This window comes from Anolis carolinensis, chromosome 2 (genome assembly GCF_035594765.1).
Source record: "Anolis carolinensis isolate JA03-04 chromosome 2, rAnoCar3.1.pri, whole genome shotgun sequence".
NCBI lineage: Eukaryota > Metazoa > Chordata > Lepidosauria > Squamata > Dactyloidae > Anolis > Anolis carolinensis.
In genome coordinates, this window is record NC_085842.1 from 130,185,355 (window position 1) to 130,198,964 (window position 13,610).

At 50.3% G+C, this 13,610-nt stretch overlaps 1 protein-coding gene across 4 annotated transcripts in view; it reads left to right on the forward strand.

Annotated features, from left to right (window-relative positions):
• Positions 1 to 13,610, forward strand: part of adgrl1 (adhesion G protein-coupled receptor L1) — a 242,388-nt gene that overhangs the window by 210,047 nt on the left and 18,731 nt on the right. For all 4 annotated transcript variants that reach the window (XM_062970517.1, XM_062970519.1, XM_008104606.3 and 1 more), the window contains 5 exons: positions 10,633 to 10,755; positions 10,926 to 11,131; positions 11,486 to 11,656; positions 12,343 to 12,552; positions 13,303 to 13,523. In XM_062970517.1, the coding sequence (XP_062826587.1) occupies positions 10,633 to 10,755; positions 10,926 to 11,131; positions 11,486 to 11,656; positions 12,343 to 12,552; positions 13,303 to 13,523 (931 nt within the window). The remainder of the gene's footprint in view (positions 1 to 10,632; positions 10,756 to 10,925; positions 11,132 to 11,485; positions 11,657 to 12,342; positions 12,553 to 13,302; positions 13,524 to 13,610) is intronic.

Below are 13,610 nucleotides of genomic sequence, written 5' to 3' on the forward strand. Positions count from 1 at the left end.
TGAAAAGGTCCACCACCACTAGGATCGTGGTGAATCCACAGGAAGGTGGTAGATCAGTGATAAAATCCGCAGAGATTATTTCCCATGGGTGGGATGGGGTAGGGAGGGGGTGCAGAAGCCCTGAGGGCTTTTCCCTTCTTGTCTTGGAGCGCTGGCATACTGGGCAGGTGTTGACATATTTTTCCACATCCTTGCGGATCTTGGGCCACCAGAAATCTCTTAGGATCAAATGCATGGTTTTAAATAGTCCGAAATGCCCTGCTGGCTTGCAGTCATGACACAGACGAAGTGCTTTTTCCCTGCCCGGTCCTGGGGGGATGTAAACATGATTTCTATAGCAAAGTAGCCCATCCTTAAGCGAAAAGGGAAAATGTAGTCCTTGGCGAAGTTGGTCCTGTGCCCAGGCATCTGCTTGCTGACTAGCCCTGATTTCCTGAGCACAAAGGGGCCCTGGAGTAGAGGGAGTTGATTCAATGGGAGTGGATTTGGTGTTTCCCACTGTGAGCGTGGCAAAGTTCTCGGGTTGTAGCAGCTGAGACTCCAAGGTCTCCTTGCGCCCTGCAGCGTATTCCGGTTTCCGTGACAGAGCATCTGCTTGCTTGGTCTGGGCTGGGGTTACATAATGAATTTGGAAGTTAAAACGTTCAAAGAATAAAGCCCAGCGTTGTTGCCTCTGATTTAGCTTGCGGGCAGTTCTTAGATGCTCTAGATTTCGATGATCAGTATGGACTTCAATGGGAAATTTGGCCCCTTCTAGCCAATGTCTCCAAGTTTCAAAGGCTGCCTTTATGGCCAATAGTTCCTTTTCCCAAATGGTGTAATTTCTCTCTGGTGCGGTCAATTGACGGGAATAAAAGGCACAAGGATGAAGATGATCTCCCACTGGTTGTAGGAGTACAGCCCCGATTGCCACATCGGAGGCGTCCGCCTGCACAACAAAAGGGGTTTCAGGATCTGGATGCTGAAGGATTGGCTGGGACGTGAATAATTTCTTTAGTTGCTGGAACCCTTTCTCTGCTTGATCTGTCCAGCGGAAAGGCTGTTTCCCACGGATGCAGCTGGTGATTGGGTCAGACCAGCGGGCAAAGTCTGGAATGAACTTGCGGTAGTAGTTCGCGAACCCCAAGAAGCGTTGCACCTCTTTCTTGTTGGTTGGCGCCTGCCATTCCAATACTGCTGAAACCTTTGCCGGGTCCATGGAGAGCCCTAGTGGCGAGACGCGGTACCCCAGGAAATCTACCTCTTGTAGATCAAAAGCGCATTTTTCCAGCTTGGCATAAAGTCCATGATCCCGCAATCGTTGTAACACCATTCTGACGTGGTTCTCATGTTCCGATTGTGATCTAGAAAACACCAAAAAATCGTCCAGGTAGATGATCAAGAACCGATCTAGATAATCCTGAAAGATGTCATTGACAAAATGCTGGAACGTTGCGGGAGCTCCACATAAACCATAATTCATAACTCGGGACTCGAATAATCCGAATTTAGTCTGGAAGGCGGTCTTCCACTCGTCCCCTTCTCTGATGCGAACTAGATTATAAGCCCCCCGAAGATCCAGCTTGGTGTAGACCTTGGCTCCTCGAAGTCGGTCTAATAGGTCCGAGATCAAGGGCAGGGGATAGCTGTTTCGCTTAGTGATATTGTTCAATGCTCTATAGTCCACCACCAAGCGTAAGTCCCCTGACTTCTTTTTCACAAACATCACTGGGGAAGCGGCTGGGGATTGAGAGGGTCTGATGAATCCCTTGCGAAGGTTTGACTCTATGAACTCCCTGAGAGCTTCTTGCTCCGGTTCAGTCAGGGAGTAGAGATGTCCTCGCGGGATCGGGGCCCCCTCCACCAAGTCAATGGCACAGTCATAAGGTCTATGTGGGGGTAATCTCTCGGCTTCTTTTTCATTGAATACATCCCAATATTCTGAGTACTTCTTGGGCAAGGTGATAATGGGTTCAGTGTCTGTGGCATGGCAGACCTTGGCTACAAGGCAATGGTTTTGACAATATTTTGAAGCAAACTGCAGTTCTCTGTTGGACCAGGAGATGCTTGGGTCGTGAAGTGTCAGCCATGGAATTCCCAAAATCACAGGGAAATGGGGAACCTCGGTAACAAAGAAGGAAATCTCTTCCATATGTTCCCTTATCCACATTCTGGTGGGTTCCGACCACTGGCTTACGGGACCCGTCTTGAGGGGGCGGCCATCGATGGCTTGCACCACACGGGCGTTCTTGAAGTCATGATATTGTAATCCCAGAGAGTCGGCATACTCTCTATCAATGAAATTGTTTGTGGCTCCTGAGTCTATCATGGCATGGACCATGACGGGCCCTTTTTTTGCTGACCACAAGGTGACCACTAGAAGAAATAGGACCCCGGTTGACGGCTCTTGAGTGGGTTTTTTGACCGGGTTGGCGAGCCTCTCTACGCCCGGTCGCTGGCTTCCCCCGCCGGCTGTGCGCCAGCCGCCTCAGACGCCTTCGTCTCCGTGGAGGACGCCGCCGCCAGACGGGCGGCGGGCTTCCCCTTGGCTGGACACTCTCTGGCAAAGTGGCCCCCGTTTCCGCAGTACCAACAGAGATTTAGGCGTTGGCGGCGGGCCTTCTCGGCGGCATCTAATCTGGGACGCACATTGCCCAACTGCATCGGCACCTCCTCGCTCCCTCTGGGGTATGGGGCTGGTGGCGGGGGTCTCCATACTGGACGCGGCTGGACGCCGGTGGGAGCGGGAGGTTTCACCCCAGCTCTACCGCTCTGGCCTCGGACCCATTGTTTTCTGTTGGCAAGCATGACTTCAGCTCGTAAACATTGATCAATGAGTGCTTCAAGAGAGTGGGGAGGATCCACCTTGGAGATTTCTTCCAGCATCTCAATGTTGAGACCCTCCCGAAATTGTCCTCTGAGGGCTACATCGTTCCAGCCGGTGTTGTGGGCCAGCACTCGGAACTCGGCTATGTACTGGGACAAGGGTCTGTCCCCTTGGGAGAGGCGCCGGAGTTTGTGGCCGGCTGCCTCCAAATTGTCCTCGATTCCCCAGGTCGCCTTAAGGTGGTCCAAGAAATGTTGCGCTGACCTTAGATGTGGGGAGACTTGGTCGAACAGTGCCGTCGCCCAGTTGGCCGCTGGCCCGTCCAAGAGACTGTAAATCCACGCCACCTTGATGTCTTCTTGGGGAAACTCGGCAGCACAGGCCTCTAGATAAGCCTGGCATTGGCGACGGAAAACATGAACCTTAGAAGCTTCTCCAGAAAACTTGGTTGGCAACGCCATGGCCGGGAGACGGATTCCGCGCTCCTTCAAACCCCTTATTTCCCCATCCTGCGCATTGAGCTTGTCACGGATGCGGTCCACTTCGTCCTTGTCGATGGTGTAGCTAAGTGGCTGGCCACCCGGCACAGTTCCGGTAGACATACTGGCCTAGGTTAATTGGTGCTTAGGGTGGCGGAGTCAAACTGTCCACACACGCTACTCCGGTTGCTGACGAATTGACTCCGCAAGATCCCTTTGTGGGTAAAACACCTAAATAGGGTCCCGTTTTCCCGCCCAAGAGCAGTTCTCTGGAGAACCAGAAACGAAAGCTATTTTCTGAGTCCAGATGCATGACTCCCTAAAATTTCCCATGGGAAGCAGGCTTAATCAGCTGAATGCTTAGCAGCTATCCTAGCACTCCTGCGAGACGCCTGATCGACTCCTCTCTGTTGTTTACAAAAATCATGGCGAGAAAACGTAGGAGATTTAGGCTCAGGGCTTGTTTGACAGACTTCTGGAAGACAAATCTCTTGCAGGTGCAAGGTTTCCAAATCTGGCTGGGAAAGTTCCAATTCTGACTGAAACGGCGAAAAACCCAAGTTTTCCTCTTCATCTGGCACCACAGTGCCAGGAATGGGACTACATTGCCCATGGGTCATCACAAAAACTCCAGCAAAAAAAACACTCAGTGGGGCTCGATGGAGGGGATACAGCAAGTGATCCACAGCAGCTGGCAGTCCAAGGCAAAGATGGCGGCGAGGCAGCAGGAGCTTTGCTGAGCTCGGCAGCCAGAAGATCTTTAATCACCGCCAGAATCCTGCCTTTCCATCTTTAACCCCCCCAAACCCTGTGTCATCTTAAGGGTTGGGGTGTTGGCCCCCTGGTGAGGCTTTGTGCCTGCCAGGCTGAGCCTGGGAGTGACAGGAGAGTTGCAGAAGAGAAGGCAACGCCGGTAAGGCAGAACCTTTGTGGGCCTCGTGAGTTTGTTGCAGGCAAAGTTCCAGGCAAAGTTTAAAACTCCAATACTGCTGTTCTTTTACTGCCCTTCCCTGAGCAATAAACTGGGACTGAAACCCCAGGGAGGCACAGGTCACACAGGAGGAAGTCCTTGTGTTGCAAAAGGGATAAGAATAAAGAACAAACAAACAGAACAAGCGAAAGGAGCAAACGGGAACCTGGAGTGACAGAGAGGGAAGGAAGGCTCCGCCTGCCATTGCTCTTTGCTGTTAGACGCTGAGACTGCGTTTAAAGAAAATCGAAGCCTTACTGTGGTTGCCTCTAACATCTAGATGCCAAATTGCCTTCAAGGACCCCTCCATCGTCCCTTTCTCCTCATACCTTGTGGGAAGAACTTTTCTGGGATCAGCTTACTGTAAAACCTGAGGCCTCCACCTGAGCCTGGGCAGAGAACACCATCAGTTGCTGGCTTATTTCCATTCCAGCCGGAGTGTGGGGCACAGAGTCGCTGTGCCAGCTGCTGTTTTACACTGCTGGCCGGTTCCTGCAGCTGCTTCCTGCAGTGTTAGCCATTGCCTATCAGTGTCGGTCAGTTTCTGCCAATAGCCACCATTTCCCACTGCACCGCTGTGCCAACCACCGTTTCCATCATCGCGGTGGGTGGCAGGATGATCTTCGTTGCTGCCACTGATTATCATTGTGGGCGCTGTGTGGAGAAGGAGGGCTTTTGGAGTCTAGCCGCCAGCGACCTGGCTGTGGTTTGTTTGTTTCATCTGGGCCAAAGACCTAACTATTGCTGTGTCAGCGTGGGCAGTTTGCTGCCCCCAGTTGGGGAGTTCCATCCTCCATCATCCATAAGACCGAAAGCACAATTCCACTCCTTGGGGCCCTACCACTGCATTGTGTTAGCCCGATAAGTAACTATATTGACTGGGTCTGAGCGCTGCCTGCCCTACCAGCCTTATCTAACCTTTTTTTGGCTGCTTTGGTATCCGGGTTTACCTGAGGATATATTGATTTCATCTACTAGACCAACATCTGGACCAGCACTTTATCTTACTGCTATAATTGCTACAATTTATTGCTCTATTGTTTATTGCTGCTAACATCTGCTATGAAATTCCACCTGACTTTTATGAATTGTGTTTAGTCCTATAATATGACGCTGCTAGTGGAGGGCTAGGGAGGGTTGCCCGTGGAGTTTTGGGGAGAGGGGGCCTGTTACCGACCCAGTATATAGCCATAACCCGTCCTGATTTTTATATCATAGCACTGAGTCACTTTATTTCTTAAAATTGTATAACGCTGCGTTAGCTACTGGCATTTAATTGAGAACCCATTATTGTTTTTAGCTCTCCATGAGCCCCTCTCCCTGTGAGTTTTATGGGAACCTATGAACTAGACCCCCCTGTCTTTGCACTGTGCACTTTAATATCAAGCTAAGGAGGGGGGGGGAGTTACAAAGCTTTTTAGTGCACTTTATTCTAGTAACTCCTAAAGGGGGGGGGAGAAAGGAGTGGCTTGTCTACATCTATAGCCAGTGTTCTTGTCTCCAGCTATAGCCAGTGTTAGCCAGATGTTAGAGAATAGGGAGAGGGGCCATGTAGAGGGAGGGGGGATGTCCGCTAGCCGAGGAGCCCCCATTGAAGTTATTCAGGGGAGGAGGAGATGCGGGAAAAGGAGACCAAAATTAATTCGGCCTAGGGAGAGATTTCTTGTAGATTTAAAACGGTCTCCTGATATGGTAAATTTGGATAGCCGGGCTGGCGGTCCCTTCGGACTAAAGGTGGTGCTGTTGAACGCCAGGTCTGCAAATGGAAAAACCGCAATTATCCAGGATCTTATCCTGGATGAACGGGCAGACCTGGCGTGCATAACGGAGACCTGGCTGGATGAGGCGGGTGGGGTTAATCTCACCCAACTCTGTCCTCCTGGGTACTCCGTGCAGCACCAACCAAGATCCGGAGGGAGGGGAGGCGGAGTCGCAGTGGTCTACAAGGATTCCATCCCCCTGACCAGGTGCCCCATCCCGCAGTCAACCTTGTTTGAATGTGTCCACCTGAGGGTGGGTGACCGGGACAGATTAGGGATTCTGCTAGTGTACCGACCACCCCGCTGCACTACAGTCTCCCTGCCTGAGCTAGCGGGGATGGTCTCGGGCCTGGCGTTGGAGTCCCAGCGGCTTATTGTGCTGGGGGACTTCAATGTCCATGCGGAGGCCACCCTGACTGGCGCAGCTCAGGACTTCATGGCCACCATGGCAACCATGGGGCTGTCCCAATTGGTATCTGGTCCCACCCACAGAGCAGGGCACACACTTGACTTGGTTTTCTGCCAGGGATGGGAGGAAGGTGGTGGTGTGGAGGAGCTCACCATCACTCCTTTGCCATGGACCGACCATCACCTGATCAGGTTTAGACTCGCTGTGCCCCCCAACCTCCGCAGGGGTGGAGGACCTAATAAAATGGTCCGCCCCCGGAGGCTTATGGATCCGGATGGATTCCTGACGGCTCTTGGGGAGTTTCCCGCTGCCTCGGTTGGTGATCCTGTCGATGCTCTGGTTGCCCTCTGGAACAAGGAGGCGACTAGGGCAATAGACACGATTGCTCCGGAACGTCCCCTCTCGAGTACCCGAGCTAAACCATCTCCTTGGTTCACCGAGGAGTTGGCAGCGATGAAGCGAAAGAAGAGGGGTCTAGAGCGCGTGTGGCGTTTGAAGCAGAACGAACCAGACCGAGCACGGCTGTGCCTTTATTTAAAGGCATACGCCGCGGCAATAGATGCTGCTAAGAATGTTTTCTTTGCAGCTAATATTGCGTCCGCAAAGAACCGTCCGGCAGAGCTGTTCCGAGTTGTTAGAGGTTTGTTGAATCCCATCTCTCAAGATGGGATCCCTGACAACTCGGCAGCCCGCTGTGAAGCATTTGCTCAGTTCTTTGCGGACAAAGTCGCTCTGATCCGCTCTAGCTTTGACACCATATTAATGGCAGCTTCCGAGGATGTAACACGAGCTCCTGCTTGTCCTATTTTGATGGATTCATTTCAATTGGTTGAGCTCGAGGATGTGGACAAGGTGCTTGGAGAGGCAAAGGCTACCACATGCATCCTAGACCCCTGCCCATCCTGGCTGGTGAGAGAAGCCAGAGGGGGATTGGCCGAGTGGGTGAAGGTGGTGGTGAATGCCTCCCTTCGGGAAGGCATTGTTCCAGCGAGCCTTAAATTGGCTGTGATCAAACCGCTGTTGAAGAAGCCATCACTAGATCCCACTCAATTGGACAGCTATCGGCCTATTTCCAATCTCCCCTTTTTGGGCAAGGTCCTGGAACGTGTGGTGGCTGCGCAACTCCAGGCATTCTTGGTTGACACTGATTTTCTGGATCCGGCGCAGTCTGGCTTCAGGCCGGGGCATGGCACCGAGACAGCCTTGGTCGCCTTAGTCGATGATCTACGCCGGGAACTGGACAGGGGGAGTGTGTCCCTGCTGGTTCTGCTGGACCTCTCAGCGGCCTTCGATACCGTCGATCACGGTATCCTTCTGGGACGCCTCGCAGGAATGGGACTTGGAGGTACTGTTCTGCAGTGGCTCCACTCATTCCTGGAGGGTCGGTCCCAGATGGTGTCATTGGGGGACGCCTGCTCGGCCCCACAACCGTTGACTTGTGGGGTCCCGCAGGGGTCAGTACTGTCCCCCATGTTGTTTAACATCTACATGAAGCCGTTGGGAGAGATCATTCGGAGTTTCGGGGTCCGGTGTCATCTGTACGCAGATGATGTCCAGCTCTGTCACTCCTTCCCACCTGTCACTAAGGAGGCTGTCCAGGTCCTGAACCGGTGTCTGGCCGCTGTGTCGGACTGGATGAGGGCTAACAAATTGAAACTGAATCCAGACAAGACAGAGGTCCTTCTGGTCAGTCGCAGGGCTGAACGGGGAATAGGGTTACAGCCTGGGTTGGACGGGGTCGCACTCCCCCTGAAGACACAGGTTCGCAGTCTGGGGGTTCTCTTGGACTCATCGCTGAGCCTGGAGCCTCAGGTTTCAGCGGTGGCCGGGAGAGCCTTCGCACAACTCCGCCTTGTGCGCCAGCTGCGCCCGTTCCTTGGGAGGTCTGACTTGGCCACGGTGGTCCACGCTCTGGTTACAGCTCGTTTGGATTACTGCAACGCGCTCTACGTGGGGCTGCCTTTGAAGACGGCCCGGAAGCTCCAGCTAGTACAACGGGCGGCAGCCAGATTAATAACTGGGGCGGCTTACAGGGAGCGTACTACCCCCCTGCTAAGCCAGCTCCACTGGCTGCCAATATGCTACCGAGCCCAATTCAAAGTGCTGGTTTTGACCTACAAAGCCCTAAACGGTTCTGGTCCAATTTACCTGTCCGAACGCATCTCCTCCTATGAGCCCACGAGAACCTTAAGATCATCCGGGGAGGCCCTGCTCTCGATCCCACCGGCCTCACAAGCACGGCTGGTGGGAACGAGAGACAGGGCCTTCTCGGTGGCGGCCCCTCGGCTGTGGAACTCCCTCCCCAGTGACATCCGGCAGGCTCCATCCCTTTTGGGGTTCAGGAAGAAGCTGAAGACCTGGCTATGCGCGCAAGCGTTTAATGAATGAACTCAGTTAGCATTGACATGGATCGGATTAAGGCTTTTGCACAAGGTCTGATGGATGATTGGTATATATATTTGGTGTTGCATTGTTTTAAATCTTATATATTGTATTTTATTATGTTATTTAATTATTTTAACTGTTTTATTCTTATTTTATTGTATTATGATGTACTGGTAGTGATCCTACCAGTTGTGTAAGCCGCCCTGAGTCCCCTCGGGGAGAAGGGCGGGGTAGAAATATTGGAAATAAATAAGGCAGCAGGCGGTCTGCAACCAAAGGCTGAAAGGTCAAGGTCCAGGGATCCCTCAGTTGGAAAAGTGGGCAAAGCAAAGCAGGCTCTGGGTCCAGTGATGGCTTTTTATCTGCTGTTAGCTTCAGGTGAGATTGCACAGCTATGAAAGCCACGCCCAGTATGCGTGGTGAAGTTGGCCCCAGGCAGTGTTGTAAAGTAGCATTCTCACCCTCTGGCTGCCTCTGCTGCCCAGCAGAGCAGGCTCTGTGTCCAGTGATGGCTTTTTATCTGCTTCTGGCATCAGGTGTGATTGCCCAGCTGTGAGAGCCATGCCCAGTATGTTTAGTGAGACTGGACCCAGGCAGAAGTTGTAAAGTAGAGTTCTCATTCTCTGGCTGCCTCGGCCGCCCAGCAAATTAGCTGACCAGAAAGACCTGCCAGGCCTTGTGCTCAGATGGTGGCCTCAGAAGATCTTTCTGGTCAGCTGTTCGAGGGTGTAGAGCAGCGAGGCAAGGTTGGGGCTCACGGGGGAGGCAGCGGCATCCACAGCAATGCCCCCCTCCGGGCTCTCCCTTTTCTACAGCATCAAGGCTTCTCCAGGATGCTGGCCATGCTGAAAGGTGTCAGGGGCTTCTCAGAGGAGGAGGCAGTGGGAGGTATGGCCATAGGACAAGAAGAAACTGACCACTAAAGCTCGCGCCACCAGAGCGCCGCCACTGGAAGTGCCACCAGCAAAGCACCACCATTGGCAGTGGCAGGAGGGGGTGTGGGGCAGGTACTGGATCCACCAATGGGCCTCCCCACCTTTCTTCATTGCCCTGTTTTTGGCAGTAGCACTTCCGCACAATAGGAGGGGGGAGGGGAAGGGATGCATGGAGCCCTTGACTGCTTCGCAGAGCTCTAAGGGTTTTGCAGAGCACACTTTGAGAACCACTGCCCTAAAACAGAGCAAACAATAAAGCTCCAAAATAGTTCTAATTAGTTTAAAAATGAAAATAGCAATCAACAAATGAATTGGGGTGGGGGTGAGGAGTCAGGTAGGTGAGGGCTGTGTATAGATGCCTATTTATTTATTCATAGCATTTATATTCCACCCTTCTCACCCCGAAGGGGACTCAGGGCAGATCACAGAACACATACACGGCAAACATTCAATGCTGTTATACAGACAGGACAGACAACAGACAGGCATTTCCCATCTTCGGCATCCTGGAAGATGTGCTTAGTTCCAGCCACCGGGGGGGGGGGGGGTGCTGTTGCTCCATTCTCCATGACAGAATGTTAATGTTTAGCACAGTACCACACCATGTGTAAAGCAAAACAGACTATCACTAAATGTGTTAGCAACCAGAAAATACGGATTGTAATTTGACAACCACAAAGCATTTGCAGAGCAGAGTGTACAATTAGTCTGACAAGATGGCCTGAAACAGAATCACTCCATTTTTCACCTGGTATTCCAAAGAACAGAAACATCTGGAAGTTATATGCTCTGCATATTGTTAAAAGAAAAGATGAAGTGCTCCAGATGTCATTTTGCCTGTTTCTTGTTTTCTGCTTCTTCTCATCTTACTCCTCCCTTGCATTTCAGTGCTGGAGGTCTCAGTGTTGAATACAGAAGGGCAGGTGCCGGATATTGTGTTCCCACATGATCACACAACCAGAAATTCCATTCAGCTGTCCGCCAATACAATCAAGCAAAACAGCCGTAACGGTGAGTGATAAATAGGATTTTAGGATTAGGGAAGGAAGAGGCTGCCAGGACTTGGCCAATTTCTGGCATGTTCTGGAAATCATCTTTGCTCTTTGTTTCCCCCCACTCCTTCTAGGGCTTCATAGATCCTTTGTATTTGTGCCCCAATGATATGTCTCTTCTCTTTTCAGGGGTGGTCAAGGTTGTTTTTATTCTCTACAATAATCTGGGATTTTTTCTCTCTACTGAGAATGCCACCATCAAATTGGGTAGTGAGATTGGTCCACTTAGCCCCTCGCTGGTTGTCAACTCACAAGTTATTGCTGCCTCCATCAACAAAGAGTCCAGCCGTGTCTTCTTGATGGATCCTGTCATCTTCACCCTCTCCCACTTGGAGGTGAGAATAGTGTGACACTTGGAACCACTGTGCTCATTTATCCTCCCTTGGTACCTAGCAATCTGTATCCAATTTCTGCAGACCCAAGACACCACGAAGGATTCTGTGGTTTTGGATGGACATTGCCATCGCTTTTCTGGCCATGTGTGATTGAAGAATCCAATAAATGAGTATCTTCTGTATATCAATTCCCTTCCTTTTTCTTATCTTTCTTTTTTATTATAACAAACCACTTTTCTGTACTCCACCTCCTCAAAACCTGGACTCCCTCTGCCACTGTGAAACCAACCCTTATCTTGTTCATAGTGGCTCTTATGGGGCATACTTCTTATATGCATACTTCTTTCCATACAGGACAAGAACCATTTCAATGCCAATTGCTCTTTCTGGAACTATTCAGAGCGCTCCATGATGGGTTACTGGTCCACACAGGGGTGCCGGCTGGTGGAGACCAACAAGACCCACACCACCTGTGCATGCAGCCACCTCACCAACTTTGCTGTGCTTATGGCACACCGTGAAATTGTAAGCCTATGGTTTCTACTGTTGGAAGCCAGGGGGGAAAGTATGCTGGGGGGCTCGGGCTGTGGTGCAGGCTGTTAAGCAGCCAGCTGTAGCCAGCTGCAACAAATCACTTTGACCAAGAGGTCATGAGTTCGAGGCCAGCTCAGAGCCTGCGTTTGTCTTCTGTCTTTGTTCTATGTTAAGGCATTGAATGTTTGCCTTATATGTGTAGTGTGATCCGCCCTGAGTCCCCTTCCGGGTGAGAAGGGCAGAATATAAATACTGTACATAAATAAATATGCTAGAATGGAGGCAGAAGAAAATGTTTTTTGTCGTTATCCCAATCACTGTCAATATCACCCTTCCAATTTATTTATCATATGCTCTTCATGAAATCAGAATGAAATGAAATACTTGGGATTTAGTCCTCTGCTGTTGTTAATAAAGATTAATTGGATTACCAAAATTCAGACTACAACTCCCAGACCTCTTCAGTTGGTATAGTCAATAGCTATGCTGGTTGGGTGATTCTGGGAGTTGTGATCCAAAAAAATAAAAATGTTAGGGTTTGATGGAGTAACTCTAGCATCAGAAGATAGTAATAGGTTTTGGATTTCATGTAAAGTTCCACCTCTAAAGCAGGAGAGAACACAAAACAGATGAGGGAAGTTGTATATCCCCCAGTCTCATTTCCCTTCTCCTTCCAGTACCAAGGCCGCATCAATGAGCTACTTCTGTCAGTCATCACATGGGTGGGCATAGTGATTTCTCTCGTCTGCTTGGCCATTTGCATCTCTACCTTCTGCTTCCTACGTGGGCTGCAAACTGACCGCAACACCATCCACAAAAACCTCTGCATCAATCTGTTCATCACTGAGCTACTCTTTCTCATTGGCATCGATAAGACACAGTACGAGGTACGTGACAAATGCTGAAAGAGTTAACATGGCATATTCTTCCTTCAACCTGAGGGGAATTGAAAGCATACTGAGAATGGAACATGGTCCAATAGGATAGGAGGAAGATATCCCTAAGATACATTGGGCTTAGTAAATTAAGACTATCAAACCAGATCTTCTGTAAATCTACCAGCAAGCAAGATGGCCCTAAGTCCCATTTGGTCTGGCAAATCAGCATGCCGCTAGCAAACCAAATCCTCTTGATTCAGTAAGTGGAAGGTATGGTGAGTATACATGTGTGGTAGGCAGCTATCAGGAGCTCTGATCCACTAAAGACCAAACTAAATTCAGTGCAGTATTGGAAGACTTCTTAGGAATCAGAAATAATGTTTTCATATGTCATGTTTAGAATTTTGACTTGTAAAGCTCAAGGAGTCATAAAAAGCACATTCTGCTTTACAAATTAATTTGGGAATGTGTTTCCTCCAAGTATTTGAGCTTTCATATTTGATTATCCCTCACTGTTGGCTATCCTGGCCAGGGCTAATGGGAGTGTAGTGGAATCTTATCTGGTGAATTACAAACTGTTCTAGTTCTAATTTGGAGCCCAACACTTTCCAAGTCACTTCCTTCTCTTTAATGCTAAATGCTTGTTAGGCATGTGATCAGAAAGAAAAGCAAGATATAAGCATGCTGAATAAAACAAATGAACCCCTCTACACAAAAAAGAGGGGTCACACTAATGGGAACTCTCTTCCTTTGTCCCAGATTGCCTGCCCTATCTTTGCTGGACTGCTGCATTACTTTTTTCTGGCAGCTTTTTCCTGGATGTGCCTGGAGGCCATCCATCTTTACCTCATGTTGGTTGAGGTCTTTGAGAGCGAGTATTCCCGCAAGAAATACTACTACTTAGGAGGCTACTGCTTCCCTGCCCTGGTTGTTGGTATTGCTGCTGCCATCGATTACCGCAGCTATGGTACCGAGAAAGCGTGAGTACAAGAGAAGTCTAAGAGCAAGTTTGTGGATGGGTGAGGGTAGAGGAAGAGTCTTACTGGAGAGGTGGGCTAGTGCATCAT